At 44.3% G+C, this 19,940-nt stretch overlaps 1 protein-coding gene across 1 annotated transcript in view; it reads left to right on the top strand.

Annotated features, from left to right (window-relative positions):
- Nucleotides 1-19,940, top strand: part of LOC120908706 (thyroid receptor-interacting protein 11) — a 41,769-nt gene that overhangs the window by 6,230 nt on the left and 15,599 nt on the right. Inside the window, exon 2 of the mRNA XM_040319994.1 lies at nt 2,278-2,397. Coding sequence (XP_040175928.1) covers nt 2,278-2,397 — 120 coding nt within the window. The remainder of the gene's footprint in view (nt 1-2,277; nt 2,398-19,940) is intronic.

The following is a 19,940-nucleotide window of genomic DNA, read 5'->3' as shown; positions in this document are numbered from 1 at the left end:
ACATACTAAAGAATATGGCTGCTATTGTGTTACAAAATACTTTGAAGCCTGTCGAAAATAGCATTATGATTGTATTACTACTGGAATAGACTGTATATGAACATCTTGGGTGTATATGAACATCAGCTATCTGTAATTATGTCATACAGGACCTTTGAACGCTCTATTCTTGAGTTCAACTCAGTAACTTGAGCCCCTTGCACTGATCTATGGTCTAAAGTGGTTATCAATGTTTGGCATTTATCATCAGGAACCCATGTAGCATCTTAACTCACATATTCATGTGAAATAAATTAAATGCCAAAATATAGCTATTTTCGACGATGTACGGTTTGGTTCAACTCAGACCATTTCGCAACCAGGTGAAATCTGATCAGGAAAGTTATGGGGATATGGAACGAAGTGTTACCTCCCCCCCTGGAGTTTTCAGATAAGTTTGAACTGATTTCATGGGCCGCTTTTCCTGTTTCCTGTACGGCTGCATTTTGCGTGTGAAGGAAGATAGCACATGCTTCAGCCACGATCAACTGGTGGTACAGCGGCTTAACGTTTGCTAAATCAGTCTAAGAACAGGTGAAATCTTTTGCACAACACATGTGGGGATATGGGGAAGGTGTAACACAGAAAATCTCTAAGAAGATGAAGGATGCGGAGTCTATAAAGTCCAAATAAGGTCGTTATAATCAAGTAGGTCGTTTAGCTGAGAATAAGAAAAATATTATCCTACTGCTACGAAATACTAATTGCGAGATTATCCTACTATGCTAAAAATCCGAATCAGAAACAATTTCTAGATTAAAAACACCAACAATCTGATTGCATGTAATTTCAACACATCAAAGTTAAAATTGGAGTATATATTTGAAAAACATCGTAACTTTACCTTGTACACACTAGCATATTAATTAAGATTTGTGTCTTGTGAGTTTGTAATACTATACGTCATTTCAGATGTATTTTGTCCTCTAAATCTGTATCTTCAGCCCTGTTTAGTCTAGCAGCAATTAATGTTCTAGTGAGCTAAGATGTACGTGTAAAGTTCGTTGACTGTATTTTCTTTATTTTTATCTTAAAACGCATTGTTAATCACATTCACCTTTAAGGTGTACATTTCACGCCAGTGCTGGCAGTGGGAACATACCTGTCCCACCGTTTTGATAGCGCATTATCGCTACCAGTTGGCCACTTGACGCTGGCAGTGCTAAGAACATGCGCGACCGAGGGGCATGCGTAGCAGCAGGCAACACATGCCGCCGATGCGGACCAGCCACCGCCAACCACAGCCATTGTTCGCGTGGTGCGTTTGATCGACACGAAAAAATGGCACTCTCCAGTGAGCCCAACCACAGCCAAAGCAAATGCATCGCAGACGAGGTGTCGTTGACGCAGCCCCCCCAAACTGTGAAGTGGGGCGGGGTGAAATAATGGCTTGGGAAATGGATATTAAATTCACCACCGTTCGACCGAGCAAGCGTGTATGGCTTACGTCGGGCTTTGGCTTTATCATAAAACAATTTCTACGGCCCCTTCGACGACATACGGCACAACGGCAGCAACACCAGCAGCACCCGGGTAACACCGATAGGCACCTGGCGGCAGCCCGAATCGCGCTCCCCGGTCGGTGTGTTATGCTGCCACCAGCACCAGCACGTACCATGCGGGAAATGCATGCGAGCGGCGGTGTGGAATGGGGTTGGTACCGAAACCGAAACCGATTAGCATGTGCACCGTTCCCACGTCCCTGACGCGCTGTCGGTGGCGCGCCATTTTGTGACAATAGAACGCTAAACCTCAACCCACTAGCGCTGAGCAGCGGAGGGGCCAAAGGTGAGGCAAGGGTGGAGCAGATAGTCGGCGGGTGTACCTTGTGGGGTCAAACCCGAGGACTTCCCCGTTCGTAGGTGCCTCCTTCCCGTCCAGTTGTGGTTGGGTAGAACTTTCCGTTGGCCATTTTTTCGCTTTTTTTAACCAATTTTCCGGCGGTTTAAAAAAATGGCGAATGGCGCGACGCAGGAAGGGCACATCGTAATCATTTTGTTTTAATATCACACGTACACCGCTGTGTGTGTGTGTCGCATTGTTGGCCGAAACAAAAGCACAAGACAACCACCGGCACCGGTACGTAATTAAGACAAATTGTGTGCCAGCTCGTGTGGATGGGGAAAGGGAATGGTAACAAATGGAAAGCCTCAGAACCTTCGCTACACAGAACAGACAACTACAGTGTCGTTTTTTTTTTCGAATTTACTATTCAATGTTTCATTTGCATCGTTCCAGATTGCAACACTTCGCAAGCAGATTGTGGAGTTTCAACAGTTACAGCTGCCATCGTCATCCGGGACGCAACAGCCGGGACCGTCAGCCAAACCATCTTCGGGCGAGTCGAAACCTTCCGGGGTAAGTATCGATCACGATTTTGCTGATGAAGATCGAATTCAAAAGGCTCGCAATGAAATAGTTTTAAGTTGATCAACGACATGACCCGTAAACATGTTTCGACGACTACGATGCGTAATATTCGTTTTGAACGCAGAGCCTGTTAAAGTTTCCTCTATCAGCGCGGGAAACTTGGCAAAACCAAACGCCTTATCTGAGAACAAATAGAGTTGAACCCTTCTGGGGAGCCCGGGTTCTGAGGTAACGCACCATCGCTGGAGGATCAACGAGACGCTAACCACCATTTGTGTTCTGACCGAGCATGGGACGCTCAACGTTCGTTCCAAACTACCGCTCCCAGCCCAACCAAGAGCTGCCCAGCCTACTTTTCACGCGCTCCGATCGATATCGATTCTGGTGCGTTCCCAATCGATCGCAATTACACGGGCAACCGCGAAGTTGCATATGAGCGTGTGCTTTTTATCGTTCCCGTTTTGGTGGCTGTTGTGTGCTCTCTTCACACTATTCGAGCATGTTTCCTGCACGTACGTACGAACCCATATCGTGTGTAGCCGTGCACCTTCTTCCCTTATCGCCCGTTATCAGAGCAAATATTTGTATGCTCGAGGCAGCGCACTAGTAGGTTCACGCACAGCAAAACCCCTTGGGCCAAACCCTTTACATGGTGCGTGATCGTTGATACTGGGTATGTATAAAACCCTTTGCGCCCGACATGCCACGAACGTTGTTTGGTGTGGTGGGATTTATTTACAACAAAAAATGCTGGAGATTCGTTTCCCTCCAACGTTCGGGACCGTAACACATGTTGGTGTATTGCTTTTCATCCGTCACGTCCTGGCTGGGGTCGGATCTTTCACCGCTCAAACGGTGAGCTTAATGTGATGGTAGCACTCTAATATCGTCATAGTTCCGTGTCGTTCCTTTCTTTCCACCCTGCATGTGGAGTACAAGTTCAGCGGAACTAAACGAGCATCCGCAGAAGGTGATAGCAGAGAAGGTGCTGATAGCGCAACCGTAAGTGTATCGTTGGCACCTTTGCTTAGCGTACCGCCATATGCGCGGTTGTCCTGCGTGTATTGCTCACGATCGGCGAGCATTAAACACAACAACAGCGTAATACGTATGCTACATGCTGCTCTCATTTTAACAGTTACTTACAATTAACAGAAATATTTATCAATTATGTGGTGTGAACCGTGTCTGACGAAGAAAGGGGTCTGCAATGGTAGGTGAATGGTTGTAAACTATACAACCCAATATCTTTAAAATAATATCTTTGACAAATTGCTACTTTTTTCGCTCTACATTCGTGCTGGGCTTATCACTGTGTGCGCAGTTACATGGTATTGATAACACTTTTGCAGTAGCAAGAGAAGTTTCACCAAAACTGCAACAAGAATGCATCGTTGATTGATAGCCCATGATGTCATGGCGCATATTCGTATGAAATATATTTAATATTGTGCATTGCATTACTTGTCTATATTTCATTATCCAAATATTTAAATCTATAGTCTTAATTTTAACAGAACACATATCCGGATATTGGAAAATTGGTTGAAAAACCTTATATTTAGAAATCATTTTTATCATCGAGTGATCTTATGGGTATAAAAAATCTATTATCACCCTTATTTATTATTATTGTGAAAACTAGAGTTCAAACTGAAAAAACGAGCTAGTAAATTCTTTTGGCAAGCACTAAGAGTGCGCCTTGAAGGCTTTTTTTCTTTATTCGAGGCAGCTTTTTTATATATATATTCGTATTAGAATATTTCATTGATATTAACTCAACTGCCTTTGCATTCACCTCTTTTATTTCTGATATTTTATCCTTCAATTCTTAATATTTCACCACAAAATATCGCTTAGCTTGACAATGCGTGGAAAACTGGTAACAGCTGCACTTGATAAATTATATGAATTACGAAAAAATATGATATAATCCAATAAATTGTTGCTAAATTACTATTTAAATCAAAGATTAAAACTAAACGCAATGGCGATATTTGTAGGCGGGGCAAGTCTAAATTCCCATCTGACCCGTTACCCGTGGCATGACTGGGCCGGAAAGAAGCTAAAATAAGTCCTTTTTGAATCATTTAAAAAAATAGAAAATGAAAACAATTTAGAGCTGTACAGTGTTACAGGGCTGATTTGTATACCGTGGATTGTTCTTTGGAGATCGCTGAGCGAGCATACAAGTTTTAAATTAGCCATTCATCGTCAGTTAGTTAGTAAATAGTATGAACCATTTATGAAACTTCACTTTTAAAAATGTATAAATTATCAACAATTCATATGAGATGTGCGCGTTGCACGTTGACAGTTTGTGCAGTATTATTATTACTTATGTCATACAATCTGTGTAAAAAAATGGTTATTTCTGTTATTTCGATTTCAAACTTTTATCAAAATCGCAACTTATTTTGCACTTGACAATGGAACCAATTTGATGTATGAACTTTCAAAATTAAAAAAATCACTTAACTCCAATGTCGTGTAAGTTTGGGAAATAATAATGCAATTAAATGTAGACGTTAAATGAAATCAAGGTAAGGTAACTGAAAACAGGCCTGTTGGTTGGTTTTGTTCGAAAGCGATGTTTTCGATCCGTATTACTCATTACAAAAAACTACCCTATCTATTCCTTTTATGATACTGTCGGATATAATCGTTAGCCCAACACTCTAGATAAGCTTCCATTTGCATGTCATGGATCGATCGATTTTCTTTCTGCGCAGCGCACCAGTACAGCCACGGTGTACTGTACTGCACATGCGTATCGGTACTGGATTGTTATCAAAACCACCGCCCCCAAACATACAGGTTAACTGTTCACCGACCAATCGATAGTGCTCGATAAAGGGCCAAATCCCGCTGCGCTGTCGAAGGATTTCGCTTCCGGTATAAAAATGGCCCGCTGCCCCTTCCGGTGGCCTAGTAGTGCGTTAGTGGAGCGTTCGCAGTGTGTGCACAGCGCGTGTTTAGACGAATATTTATGTCCCGCCTGGTTGGGTCGTTTCGGGTTCAGCTACATCGCACCGGCGCACCGTTACCGTAGAGTAGCGTCGGTTCAGCAGTATCTTCGTGGCATCCCGTACACGCATCTACGCACCCGGTGGGTTACTCAAACGTACTGCTGTGTCGTTTTGTTTCCTCCCCGCTTGTACTTTGTTGCTCCCATAACTCCGCTTACGAGACGAGGTGTCCGTTGCGCTTGTACCGGTCGGGCAGGCGTCAAAGTATACCTTCAAATCGTGTGGAATAGTAAGTTTGTTTGCCTTTTTGTTGCGCGTTTCTGTTATTGGGTTGTCAGCAATTTGTTACACTGAATGAAATGCGTTGTTGATTTGTTGTTGTTTTTTTTCCACAAGCATACCCTGTGGCCGGGGTGCGTAAGAGCTTGACGCGCAGAGTCACCCGGCCACGGTGCCGTTGCTCCCCCGTTGAAGCTACCAATGCTAAGCGGGGACCCGTATGGAACATAGGAACCTGCTAAGGTGTGTCGTCGTTTATGTGTGTGTGTGTGTGTAAGTGTGTTTTTTGTCGGTCTTGTCACCTACTCACCAAAATCTCTCGCCACCACAAAGTACCATGCACCGCACACAACGTACCTCATCATTTCCGTTTGAGGTCAACCATTCCAATCCACCCGCAAACCGCAGTGTAAGGGCTTGACGGTATGGTTTGCATAGCCGGTATGATTCTGTGTGATAGTTTTTATGCTTTCGCTACCTATTACTTCCTAGCTCACTTTAATGTATGCGTACGAGCAAGGATGACGCCATAGAGGTACGGCATACGCATACTGGCCGCGGGTGTAGGGTAGTGCCATTTTAATCGATTTGAAGCTAATGACGTGTGGCTTTTTTTGCATACCATCTAATGCTGTCGATCATTCATTTTGAGGCGTTTTGAACGAACCGTGGTTTATAGGTCAGGGTTTGAAGTAATATGTTAGTCAGTGTTTTTCTTATGTTAGCCAATTACAGTCTTATACTTAGGAATGGTTTAATTATCTTCTAATTGTCTCTCATGAGATTATACTTCTTTATTTCTAATAATTTGCTGTGTTAACTTAAATGTATACTATTATGCTATGCTATGTATGTATAATGAAGAAATTATTGGAAATTATTAATCAAAAATGAAGAAATTGTTGGCGTTTTCATGCCTTTCGCAGCTCCACCTGAAGTCATCATTCTTCTTTTGCTGGAAAAATCGCATCGTTTTGCTTCCAAGCCAGGAAGAATTCAACCATTGGCAGCAATCCATTGTACCCGTTGGGTTACGTTAAAGCACGTTACACGCTTGCCTGGCTCTCTAATTTCAGGATGGTGGCACTAGCCAGAAAGTACAGGTTCACATTCGAGCTAGAACCAAAACGCGTTTGCTGGAAGCGCAATTGAAAAGTGAGAGAGCATACAATGCAAGCGAGAAAGAGAGCGAAAAAAAGAAAATTTTCCTAGACAATAGCGCGCATTGCTCACACCGGAACCGGCGGGCATATGTGACACAAGGGTCGGACAGTTGGGTTTTGATTGTCGATTATCGTGATTAGTGGTGTGAAAATGGGGTTACCCAACAGGAGCACCAAGTTGTATTCTGCGGCCGCAAACCTGGCGTGAAAAATTGTGATTGACCGGAGGGATTATTAAAACTGCGTTAGCTTGACGGTCATGTACCGTAAACCACATGATATGGCGGGTTTACTGATTTGTGTATGCGAATTCTGATAAAGTTATTCATAGCATTGAAGCAGCACATTTGATATAAGTTCGTTAGTTAAACTTTTTTGTTATATGTAAGAATATATGTGTTTATATGTGTTTATGTGTTTATGTACCAACGAGTATATGTTTCTCTCTGTTAAACAAAGAAATGACCTATCATAATTAAAAATAATTCGAGCGTTTGTTAAACTAAACGATGTAAACTACCTGTATAGAACGAAATATACGATAGAAACGATTTCCAGTACCTTTTTATGAACATTGTCTATTCTTCTCTAATACAGCATTTTTCGGGGCTTTACAGTGTTCCGTTGTTTGAAATAGTTTAGAGTATTATATCCAGTCACTGATGCAGAAAATCTAAGATCCATCAAGAATTTTTGTTGAATATTAGAACATTAAAGTTCAGGATTTATCTTTATAATGCATTTCTCCTCTGTCAAAATTGGAGACGGCTTCATAATCTTTACTCACAACTTATTTAAAATTTACTCTAAGCTATATTACCCCGTACGAAACTTAACAAATTCAGTCAGAAAAAGCACTTAAAACACGCGCATAAGGCCACAACTCAGAAGAGATTCGTTTGACCATACCTAACCATGCCTGACTATCGTCTGGGGGCTTAGTTTACCATATCCAGTATATACTCATAGAAAAACATATTTTTATCACGAAGGACTAGACCCAGATATAAGACTCCAGATCATGAACAGCAGAATAAAAGAATAAAGGAAAGTGCGTTAAGCTACCGGTGGGGAAAGAGAAAGAGTTGGTTAAGTATTGTAAAAAGGAGCCATCAAGAGAGAGATTATGGGGAAAAAATGTTAAGGTTTTTTGCAAAAAGTGAACTGGTCAGGAATACGCCGGATATTATAGACAAACTGAAGTTTATAGCAGAGGCCATAAAACATTACCACGAGGGACGCCAGATATGGATAACTGGCAAAATACGTTTTATTAATTAACAAATATCGATAGGGTCCTCCTATTTAATTTTTTGTGTTTGTTATTACATTTTAAACATCTCTAGCTGAGTATTCTCAGTAGATTTAACAAGAATCCCCCAGGAAGAAATGGTGAACGCATTTTCGTTGGGCAAAATTTTCAGATAGAGATAGAGTGTGATCTTTAATGTTGGTAAGAGAGAGAGAGATAGAGAGAGAGAGAGTTGTAAGGTTCTCTGTCTTCAGATTTCCCACAGACATAACACCTTCTGCATTGGTAGTTACAGGATACTTATAGGTCGTTACCCTTTGCTTTTCATTGCATGCTGCATATACTCATGGTTTTCCATTTGCAGTTCACGCATCACACTTACGGTCTTGAATTTCTACCTTTTGACTTCAAAGATCTCATCCGCTTTACATCCTATTTCTTGGAAAGCTACATACGTTATCAGGTGTTAATGGGTGGTCATTTCACACGCATTTTTTGGCTGCTGTTGTGGTTCTTCAAAAATTCTAAGAAAAGCCATAAATCACTCCGACTGACAGGGCGACAGATCACCCGTTCACATTTAAAACATCCCTCTTCTGCCATCCGTTTTAGTCAAGTTAGCTCCTACAGGATATTGGAACATTTAATGTTATTCTTAAACATTCACACGAGAAATGCTACCGGATGCTTTCCTTAAAAAAACATCCAAAACTTCTTGCAAAAGATATGTTGGAGGTCTTCTATTCCCCGAGTTGAAGGGCAAGAATAAGTCGGTAGCAAATTTCGAGTAGACCACCCAAAATTTGCGTCATATTTTCGACCGCCGGTGGCCGGGTTCTGTTGAAGTGGCGTGTTATCTTTCCAGAAACGTTTGGTGCCGTTGTCAATAGGGTGCAAACCATAGTTTAACGACATACCGCACACGATCGTACAGCATGTCCCTTTTGTTTAAAGCGCGCGGCATCCTGTGTGATTTGTTGGTGGTCCTAGGAGGCACAAGAACGTAAAACGCTGTTCCTCACTTTTTTATGATTGTTCCAAGGCAGCATTTTGCTTTTACGATGGAAACGGAAATGCGAAAGAAAAGAAACCATTTTTATGCATTTCGGTGCAGACTCAAAACTCGGTTTCGGTGAAAACATGAATCTCACGGGAACAGAAATGATCTTCTTTGCTTAGCGAAGCCGTGCGCTGGTGCACTACGCTGGTGCAAAACTATGAAAAATACAGACATTCAACAAAAAAAAATGGTGTGAACACCTGCACACCAAAATTGTAGCATCTGTTGTGAAGACACGTGTTTTTTTTCCAAAAAATCTGTTTCTTCGAGCGAATGAAAATTGCCTCAACATGCAGAGAAAAAATAGTCTGTCTTCTTTACAACTGCACTGTGTAAAATGTACCCTGAATGTTTTTAATTTGTATAAAAATGTAGTTTTCATTTCTTTATCAATTTAATGTAAGTTCAAAACTAATATCAAAAATAGAACGATCGATAGTAAACTTCATTGCGTTATACATGAACTAATTTCATGTTTTACACCCGGGTTAATCAGCTTCACTATCGAAACAGCGTTTATTTCTTATCTTTTGAATAGTTAAACAGTTTTGAGCAATGCGCAACGTGTGCAACTCAATTTAAGCAACTACAACAGCAAACACACCTGTAGTCGCAGCGCCACTGCAGTTTATCGTTCACGCTCGATTCATACATTAACTAACGATAGGTGTTGTTGTTGTTGGCCTGAAACAAGAACCTTTTATTCCCGCATTTCGCAACCTTTTCTAATCGCCGTTTAATCATACCAACTTGCTATACAAAATGTCCATCTCCCCCTTCCCGCTCTTCTGCGCTCCTCTGTGCATTAATAATAGGGCACCAGCTTGCCTTGGTCTTGCTGTGTTTTCCCATTGCGCTTCGGTACGGTATGGTGCAACATTTCCGGTCGGTGGACGCTTGTGGCTTACCAACTGCCCGCCACACAGAAAACCATCTTCATGGTGCATTACCTGCCGCAACCGACGCGATAAGAGCAAACCCCACGGAACCACGGGGCACGGGTGGTAAATAATGTAACATTGCGTCAGTCCCGCGATTCGATCCAGCCTGTTCCGACCAGCGGCCACCCGGTTGTCAACACGCTCTTTTGCAAATAGAACCTTTGCTGACCTGTAGCATGCTGTCGCTTTTTGATCGCTCTTTCCTTTCCTTTTCGGACGGTTTGGAAGCAGAATGCAGGATGCTTTAAATTATGACACTATTGGAAGGAGGATTAGAGAAGCAAACAGAGCTGCGAGGGAATGTCGAGGAGCAAAGAAAAGGAGAATGATTACCCGTGCCCTGGTGAAATTGTGATGCACCAGTTCCGTTGGGAGTTGTTTGCTTCTCTACAGTTAATAGTTGTTTCTGGAGCATTGTTTACATTTTTCTGAATGAATTATTTTTCAATGAATGTACTTATAACATATTCATAAATATGAAAAAAAGGCGTAGTAGGACAGGCGCATAGCAGCAGTAAAAAATAAAAATATGCAGCTTTTGAATGAGAACGAACTGGATTTTTTCCTCTTCAAATTAAATTAAATTAAATTATTACTTTCGTGCTGTACGATCAATCGGGATTGATATACGATTTCGCAGCACTTCCCACTCAGCTAGTAGTTTTAGGATCAACAAAATACCCAACGTATCCCCACACATTCTAGCGCAATCAACTGCAGTGGTACAAAAAAAATTACTTTAAAAGCTAACAGACACCAACACATTCACGGTCAACGGTAGCACATTATCCGGGGCGTGTGTAGGGAAAAGCACACCCTGCTCGAACCGACATGTGGAATTCGGTTGTTGAAAAATATTGGGAAATTTGTACAACGCTTTCTAGCTTGCTCGGCCTGTGCCTGTGGAAGAGCAAAGGACTGTCGTTTCTGTATCCATATCTCGTGCGTAGTAGGTACAGGACTGCCATTCCACCCATCTCACATGTCCCTCCCGCCGATCCGTCCCGGGGCGGAACCGGGTTTCCGTTCCCATTTCGCTGACTTTTATCGTACGTTCTGTTTGTTTTTCCAACCAGCGCGAGTATATCACCCCGGCCCGGGGCATCGCTTTCGGACATTCATGCGGCGGTGGGTCACGCCGCACTCTCGCACTACATTATGAAAGTTTTAGGGTGTTGTCGCCGGCACCGATGGGGATCACTGTCTGCCGAGTGTGTGTGTGGGGGTGCACGCCCTTTCCGGAATGTTTGTGTCTGTGTGTGTGTTGTCCAAAAGTAAAGCGATGTCTGTGTCCGCAATTCCTAGGCCCATCCGGCCCAGGGATTGCTCTCTGTGTATGAATCATCCCGGTGTTTCGGTCGCCAGCTGTGTGTTTCGGTGGACGGTCGGAATACTTACGCGTAGCCGGGAGGAGCATGAGAAATTAGCATGGTGATATTAATTTTCAAACACATACTCAAGCAGTGGCATGGAAGACGCGGTTCTTAACGCGCCCGGTCATGGTGTGTGTAGACGATCCACAGTACTGCAGCCAAGAAAAGCAGCTCGCATAGTGCACGTAGCGGTAAAAAAGCACCCACCACGCTTTGCTTCATTAAAAGAAGTATATTAAAGTTCTAAGGAGCCCCGCACTCACACCCGCCCCGGAATGCAATTAGAATTGATACTGATGGCGAACCATTTATCACAACCGGCAACAACTCCGCCGAAGGGACATAGTTAGACAGAGAGGGGACGAGGCGAGAACCGTTTCATTTGTTACCCTTTTTGGTCAACCTTCAAATTTCCCCCACGCGGTGCTGTGTCTAGTAAAGGGGGTTGGAAGATGACATTGTACCGCGCGGTGTCAGCCGTTGAACAGTTGCAACAGGTGCAAATCTATTTGTTATCTGACCGTTTGTGTGCACAATCACACAGGCGCAGCGACGGTCTCACGGTAAACTGCAACTGCACGACTGTATGCCCACTCACCACCGCTCGGGAGGGTAGCTCGGTGTTAATAGTTGTTCTCGGTTTTACTGCAACTTCGATTCCCTACGCTGAGCGATTGCACGATCGGTATCGCTTTATAGCTGAGGCGCGTTTGGTGTTCTTTTTGCGCATTTCTTACACCAATATTCCCATCGTGACAAATGATTACGGAAGCCTCTGTGGCTGATTGGTTCGAATATAGCGAGCTTTTGACGCAGGTTTACTGCCACGTTAGAAAGATGATACTTTGTTATAGAAATTGGTCATTAGTCGTAGGACACTTCCATGCTCTTGCATGTTTTCTATTTTATCTGGAATATGTTCTAACTTAACGCTATCTTTATGTTTAGTTTAGGTCAGTATGAGTGACCTCAAAATGCTGTTTTGCAATTAAAACATTATAAAAGCACCCCCGTCGCCCTAATGTATGATTCGTGTACCATCAATCCAATGAGTTAAGAAGTGTCCACCGTCTCGGTATCCTTCGGTGTAACGGATTGATTAATTCGTTCGACCCTTGCAAACACGATGACAACGATTAGCTGCTGCAACGATCGGGCCACGGTTCTGTGCAATTGCGCAACCCGCTGCCCATACAGAAGCGACGGTCCGGTGCGATTTGAGCGCGCCATCGCGCGCGGGTCAATCTCGGGCAGTGATTAGTTTCCCATTTAGCTAATGCACCATTTATCTTGGCTGGGGTGCTGCCGTCGTCCTTAGCCATGGTTGTCACGGTGCCAGGGTAAGGTTTTGTTTTCATGTTAACTGTCCAAAGATGCCAGGGATTTCGTTACGATCGGGAGGAGAGTTTCGCTTTGATTGTGTCGTTGCATTGCTGTAGTTGCACCTGTGGCTGGTGCGCTTGTTCATTAACCTATTTACATGACGTTTGTGCACTTTCTGCTTTTTTTTTTGAACCATCATGATTATGATATGCTAATTTAATTTTTGCTTTGCTAATTTCCTTCGCCAATTTGGTTTTCTTTAAATCCAAAACAGTGAAAATAATGTTTTAATTCTTTATTGAAATAGAGTAATCGTACAAATACAGTTTTACTGTTTTTCTTTAAATTTGTTTGATTACAAGATTTTCCCTGATTTTTTTCCCAAGGATTTCTGAATAATTAACGATGTTTTTTTATTTATCCCACGATTTATTGAGTATTTGCTAAATTTTGTTCAATCATTATTTTTATGAATTCTGGGATAATACCATAAAATCGTTAGAACAATTCCAAAACAGGTGAAAAACGATCATTTAATCGTTTAGACTATTTGGAAAAAATAGGGAACAACCAAACAAATATGTCAAAACACTGTATTACCTTACACGGTTTCTCAGAAGTACTGATTAATATTATATAATTGATGTGCTGAACTTAAAAAATATTATTTAAACAAATAATGTTGTACTCATTAGTATCCAACTTGTTATGTTAGTTATTTATTATTCGAGGCAATCGAAAACTATTTGAAACCTTTCTATTATGTTACATCACACAAGGCATGGAAGTTTTACAACAAGCAAGTAAGGAATGCCAATGCATTAAAATGACGTTAGCGGATGGTAAACGATGTACGTCACACTTCCATGAGCCATTTGTTCAAACAATTCGCTGTTTTCATTTGTCTCTTCGTGTGCTATGTAGATCGAAAGCAAATGTGCGGCGTGGTGTGGTCTAGAATCGTTTCTCCCGTTTCCTCTGGTGGTGTATATCATAAAAATAGAACAAATTTATAGGACTATGGCTGGCAATATAGCTTTGACGAGAATTTAAGTACGTATGAGACGCTCGGTAAATGCGAGCTTTGAACCCATGGCGGGCATGTTGGTACGTTGTGCCTGACTTGACGAGTACATCACAGGACATGGGGCTTAAGCGAACTTGTTTATGGAGAATAAGGCACTGAAAAGGATAAAATTTTGCATTGTCGTTCATCTCTTCTATACATTGAATCCTACCACCCTGAATTCGTTTTAATAATAGTACTAATAACATGCTATAAAAATACAATTTACATTTCAACACGCAGTGCGTACATTTTTTCAATCATCCTCGACCTTACCCACACGATCGCATCACTTACTACAACCTGAAAGTCTCATTTTGCCGATCCGATGCGGGAACAATGATGCATGAAAAATGTTCTATTTGCACAAGCTGTTTCTTCGGGCCAGAGCATATTAGCTCTCGGCATACCTTGAGACGGTGTTACCGAAGCAGAGGGGGCACCTTCAGCCCATCGGTTCTTCCCATCTGTTGATGTATGTGTCTGATGCGAGCCTCAGTATTTTACTCCATCCGCGTAATCTAAACTTTCACCAACATCAACAAACACAGCGGTGAACACTGTGGCCTATTCTTGGCCGCCCAAATGAAAGGGAATAAAAGTACGGCAAATAAATAAACACAAGAAAATGTTGGTCCGTCATATGGGATACGAGCAGGCAGTTATCTTTATTATTTTTTTAAAATAAGACTTTTCCGAAAACTTCATAAAAACTTTTAAGTAATTCGTGCTACCTACTACTCAACTGCTAGTGTAGGGCAAAGTATTTTATTTTGGGGGAAGTATTTAATTGTTAATATTTTTTCTGTAGTCATTGTTGGTAAAAAAAGCCCACACACCATCGACGAACTTGCTGTGCGACAGTGTGTGTGTTGGCAAAGCTTCATCTTGCCTCGCGATCGCGCCTTTTGATCCTGCGGCGCGCGTTATGTTTGTCCATCATCGTTCTTCGTGTGGCTTACGCCGCGGTTGCGCCGATATGCGCCCGAACGCACACAACCGCCACCAACCGCCGGAAACCTTCGCAGCAAATCATCCCTCGTTGACTGGGGTGGTCCCTCCGCGGTTGCTCCATCCCTATCACTCATTCTCTCTCTCTCACGTTCTCGCTCACAAAGTCTCTCCCTTTTGTGACCAATACATACACACGCTAAAAAGTAAATGAGCTTTCGCGGCACCGCGTGAAGCGTTCGCGCGCGGGACTCACTCCCGACATATATAACGCCGGTCGGACCACGATGCTCACCCGAGTTCTTGTCCAAACGCGAGACCAGTTGCATTGAGCCGTCATGTGGTGCGCCGGTGCATTGCGCAAGGCACTGCACTGTTAGCCTGCCTAGCCGGAGCAGGTTCCCCATTTCGAAGATCATTCCATTAGGTCATCCAACGTAATAGTGTTGTTCCGTGTTCCGGCCGGATTTTCGGTACATCCCCCTTTTGGAATAGACGTTAACGTTGTGGGGAGCAAGTGCCACAGTTCGGGTTTGCGTGGTACGATCGTGCGACTGTGTTGGTGTGCCTCCAAACGGGCGCCCCATTGTGGTGGGTGGCAGGCCTGCTGGGGCCGATAGTAATGACGTGTGACGGTTGCACTTGTGTACCATCGCCCACCGCCTTCCTGTTCTCCTCCCCGTTCATAAATGGTGTGGCGGGTGTAGCGGGGGAGTGAGAGTCGGTACTGTTTTTATCACAACACAATCGTCCAATTTCAGTGTAAAGTGTAAAGCGTACGCTGGGGATTGTTTGGCCGGCGCTGCGGGAGAGGGTGGGCAGCACAGTGTGTTAGACAGAAGGTGGAAGGGCTTGGAGGCTTCGGTGTGTCATTAGAGTGTGTTCTCAAACATTACGATCGGTTCTGAAGGAGAGGGGGAGAGTGGAGATCGAGTGCGTGTACGTGAGCAGCAGTACTTCGGCAGTACTTTGCCGCGCGATATCGCCCCGGCATCGTTCGTTGGTTGTCGCGCGGTGCACACACAAAAAAATCCGATTAGTAAGCACCGAGCGAGCTTCGAGCCAGGCGGCAGCGCAACAAGCTCGCTAGTCGGTTCGTGAACGCGCTTGCGAACAGTGCGCCTCTCCGGGGGCTCTGATCGTGGCCCAGCATCATCCAGTAGTGGCCATTAGTAGAACGTTCTTTACTGCTTTATGTTATCGTGTGCAGAACATTCCACCGGACAGATACTAACATTTTCGACGAGTGCACTTTAAACAGATGCGCTGAGTGTCCTTCAAGTGGGGAATGTTTATGGTAGTGTGTGGTTCACTGTGAATGGACAAATGTGACGCATTAAAACCGCCTAAAACAGCTAGCTCAGGCGCGTTCGATATGCTTTGCCCGCCGCTTCGAGAAACGCCCCAGAAAATGGACGGCAGGCATGGCGGGCGTCGGAAGCGGCCAGACGAATGTGGCAGACCCGCACGGTCACCAAAACGGAACAAACACCGTAAAGATAAGGCGCCTTGCGGCGACATTAGCAGCAGCAGCGGCTACAGCTAGCGCGTACCTGGAACTTGTGGAACACGAAAAAATAAACCATCTATGCAATTCAAACAACTGATGGCGAGATGTACGCAAGGCGGCTCAAACTCAAAGGGCGGAATTAATGGCGGACTCCGTTTTCCAAGAACACGGGCAGTAGTGCATGAATCAACTCCAGTGTAATAAAGACAGGACGAAAAGCGCTCTGGAGCGGGAAGTTAAAGCCTGCCGATCTTCAAAATGGTGCCTGGGTGTGCGTGTCCTGCGAGAGCCAGACGGCAGCTAACGATTCGAGAGTGCCCGATGTTCGCGACAATCCGGGAGGCCGGAAAGTACTGTCCGTAGCCAGCGGAACGGGAACCACCGCGCGTAAGTAAACATCCATATCAATCAAACGGCCGATGACGCGCACGTATCTATGTGTGGTGTACCGTTGCGCAAGCACATGTTTCTTCCCTACCGCGCCACGAGGTTCTCGGGATCGTGAGACATATGCCGCACAGCTTTCCACGTGGCAGAGCTACAGTTACACACTACAGTCCACGTTGGGATCCCAGATGGTCGCGTCACCGAAAGTAGATCCTTAATATCTTTCGGCTGCCTTTGTGGCTGAGTGGCTGAAATCTATCGACTGATTTTTTTTTCGTTTTGCCTGGTTGCGGAGTTGAATCGAATCGGGGACAGTTCCGAATAGCCCCGTTTGGCAGCGATGTTGGAGAACACAAATGCGTACAGACCGGCCCCGTATCTTTCGCTGTCGTCAGCGTGATGTAACGAAACGTGCCATCTCGCGCGTACCAAACGAACCTCACCCCATCTCCCCTCCATACTCCTCTCCATCGCCCACCGCGGCCAATTCCAGAAGGAGCACTGTTCGGTGTCTTTCCCCTGTTTGCGCAATCCATTGGTACCTCGGTTCGGCTCGGAGCTCCGTCTGCCGTCTTCGTCCGCCCCACTTCGCTCACTATCGCACTTCCGAGCGTTCTTTGCTGATTGTTACTCTACCCTGTGGCCATGTGGTTACACAGTCATGCGTGTGTGTGTGTGTGTGTGTGAGTTTGAGCATACTTTAAAGAAGAAACGTTTTTTTTATCTTTGCAATGCACACACAATAACCGTTGCCATTTGCTTAGTCGTTCGTTTTGCGTGTGCTGATGGCAAAACCTCCCTTTGCGCACTCCAACAAAACACAACAAAATATTTTCAACAGTGTGAGGATCATCGGGACCAATTTGGCTGTACTTTAGGGGGGTTCTCAACCATCCAATTTCAACACTATAGCGATGCTTACGTTGTGGAATCTCTGCATTGTGATAAAGTGGTAGCTCAAGTTAGTTAGAGGACCATTCCTATGATCTCATGTAACAACAAATGCCGCATTGACTACAAAACCAAATTTGTAAATACCTTCAAGCGTTTCATTTAAAACGCAGAAACAATTTGTAATAATATGATGTATTATTTTAGCATTTTTTCTTTCTCATTGATCTTCCGATGCTATCACTATCAGAGCAAATCGTTATCTTATCTACAACAATGCGATACAGTTACACTGGGTTCGTCAATGGTGTAGGGGGTGTCACTTTCAAACAGTTTTCCGTCCACGGAAACGGCAATAAACTATGCCCAGTGCTCGGGGATGCACGACAAAACGTCGTTTACGCTAAATAATCGTACAGGTACTTGCAAAACGTTTCGGCGCAGTTTGCGCTGTTTGTTTCAAAGCAAGGGTGATTGTTGTAGCACGAAGCTGACGTGTACATTAGCGTACGTCTGGTTTTTTTTTGTCTTCTCTCTTCACAATCTGCTCCAAACCATTCGGAGAGGCATGTTCTCTAGGCTGTTGTTCTGTTCTCCTTTTCAAATGCGTGCGTTTGGAATCATCTCGCGGCCGGTTGCATCTCTGAGATGGTTAATTTACACATTAGTATGGTAGCACGATCTACTACGCTACGCTCTCAGCGCTTGTTTGTATTGGGGGGGGGGGGTTAACCTTTTTAGTGTTAAGATGCGGGGGGATGCTGTTTTGCTAGAAACATTAACTTCTGGCCACAGAACCGTGCGCTTAGCTTATTGCTCTGAGGTAAACAGCCATCTTCTCTTCGCCCGAAAGCCGATCGTCCGAGAAGCCGAACGGGCACAGGAAGTGTGGCGCGTTCGCATCCCTTTCGCCCGGGTGGTGAGTGTTATGAATTATTTAAAATACGACCAAATGTGTCGAGTCGGCGCTAGATCAGCGCTGGCAAATGTATGTATGTTTATGAAAATTTATATAACCCTTAGACGAACTCGTGATGCATTCTAATTAACATGTACGTACTAAACAAAACCACACAGTGTGGGGCATCACAACCAGCGCGCAGAGAGGATCGGTGGGAGGGAGCGTTGTTCGGCACCACAGGTGGAGGGGGTGGTGCTCGGCTAGCCCCGGTTTAGTCAGCATCGAACAGAACGGAGCCACACACACTCCAGGTCGTCCTCCCTACCTGATGGCCGATGTGCATAGTTCCTCTGCCCGGTGAGCATCGTCCCCCTCGAACCGCCGGTGTGTTGTTCGATCCAGCACTCGATCCCGCTCGAAAAGGGAATAAGCAAACGGCAGCATATAAAGCTCCCACAGGCCCGTATCGCACGGGGCCGACGCGACGCCGCACGGTTCGGTTTCGGGTTTAGCATACATTTGCACTTTTGCCAGCCAGCCAGCGGTGGTGCCGTTTTTCCTTCCCCACTCGATCGAAACATGGGGGTTTGGGGAGGGGGGGGGGTTGTAACGTAGGGGTTGGGAGATGGAAGGCGGAAACCAACCGTCACGTCAAGCTCCTCCAATTCATTCAGCCAGGGTGCATCTACACTCGCCGCACACTTCTGTGGTGGGGAGGGAGGGGGGCGCAAAAAGGCGCGAATAAGAGAAGCGCGCCTGCACGAAATGTGGGTTAAGTAGCGCGAGCATATTCAGTAGCGTTCAAAGTTAGGGACAGCTGCTACTGCTGCTACTGCTGCTGCTGCTGCTGTTCGGAAACGGAGAACTCCACTCACACGCATACAGATCTCTCACTGCCGACACCTTTCCATGCGGGGTAGCTGCAGTGACGATGGGGGTCGATCACACCCCGTTCGATCGGGGAAGGGGTAAATTTGGAATTCTAATTTACGACTCTAACACCTTCGACGTGTGTGTGTGTGTTGTATGGCCGGGTAAAGTGTCGCCGGGGACCGTTGTTCTACTGACGCTCACGGCACTACTCACCATTCCAGACTTGCTAGCCTCAGGGACCTATACGTCAGCATTGGATATTATTTGTAAATTTGTATTGTACTGTCAAATGTACGAACATGTGTGTGTGTGTGTGTTGTTTTTAAATACTATGATCATTTTTAAGCACCTGTTGATATAAATCTTTATTCTTCAATAACTTAGTAAAACATTTATTCCATTGGTGGAAATAAAAATAAAAACCGTTCAAAATACTTTTAGTTGACCATTGCCAATTTCTGTGCAGATTCCTTCTTGCTTGAAGGGAAAATTTGGTACAGGGAAGTAGATTTTTCAACTAAACCCTGGGTTACTGCTCTAGTAAAAATTGACGTGAAATTTTGGGTTTTTTAAAACTATATTTCATTAAATA

The sequence above is a fragment of the Anopheles arabiensis genome, chromosome 2 (assembly GCF_016920715.1).
Source record: "Anopheles arabiensis isolate DONGOLA chromosome 2, AaraD3, whole genome shotgun sequence".
Lineage (NCBI taxonomy): Eukaryota > Metazoa > Arthropoda > Insecta > Diptera > Culicidae > Anopheles > Anopheles arabiensis.
Note: the sequence above shows the minus strand (reverse complement) of the source record. Positions and strands in the feature narration are given on the sequence as shown.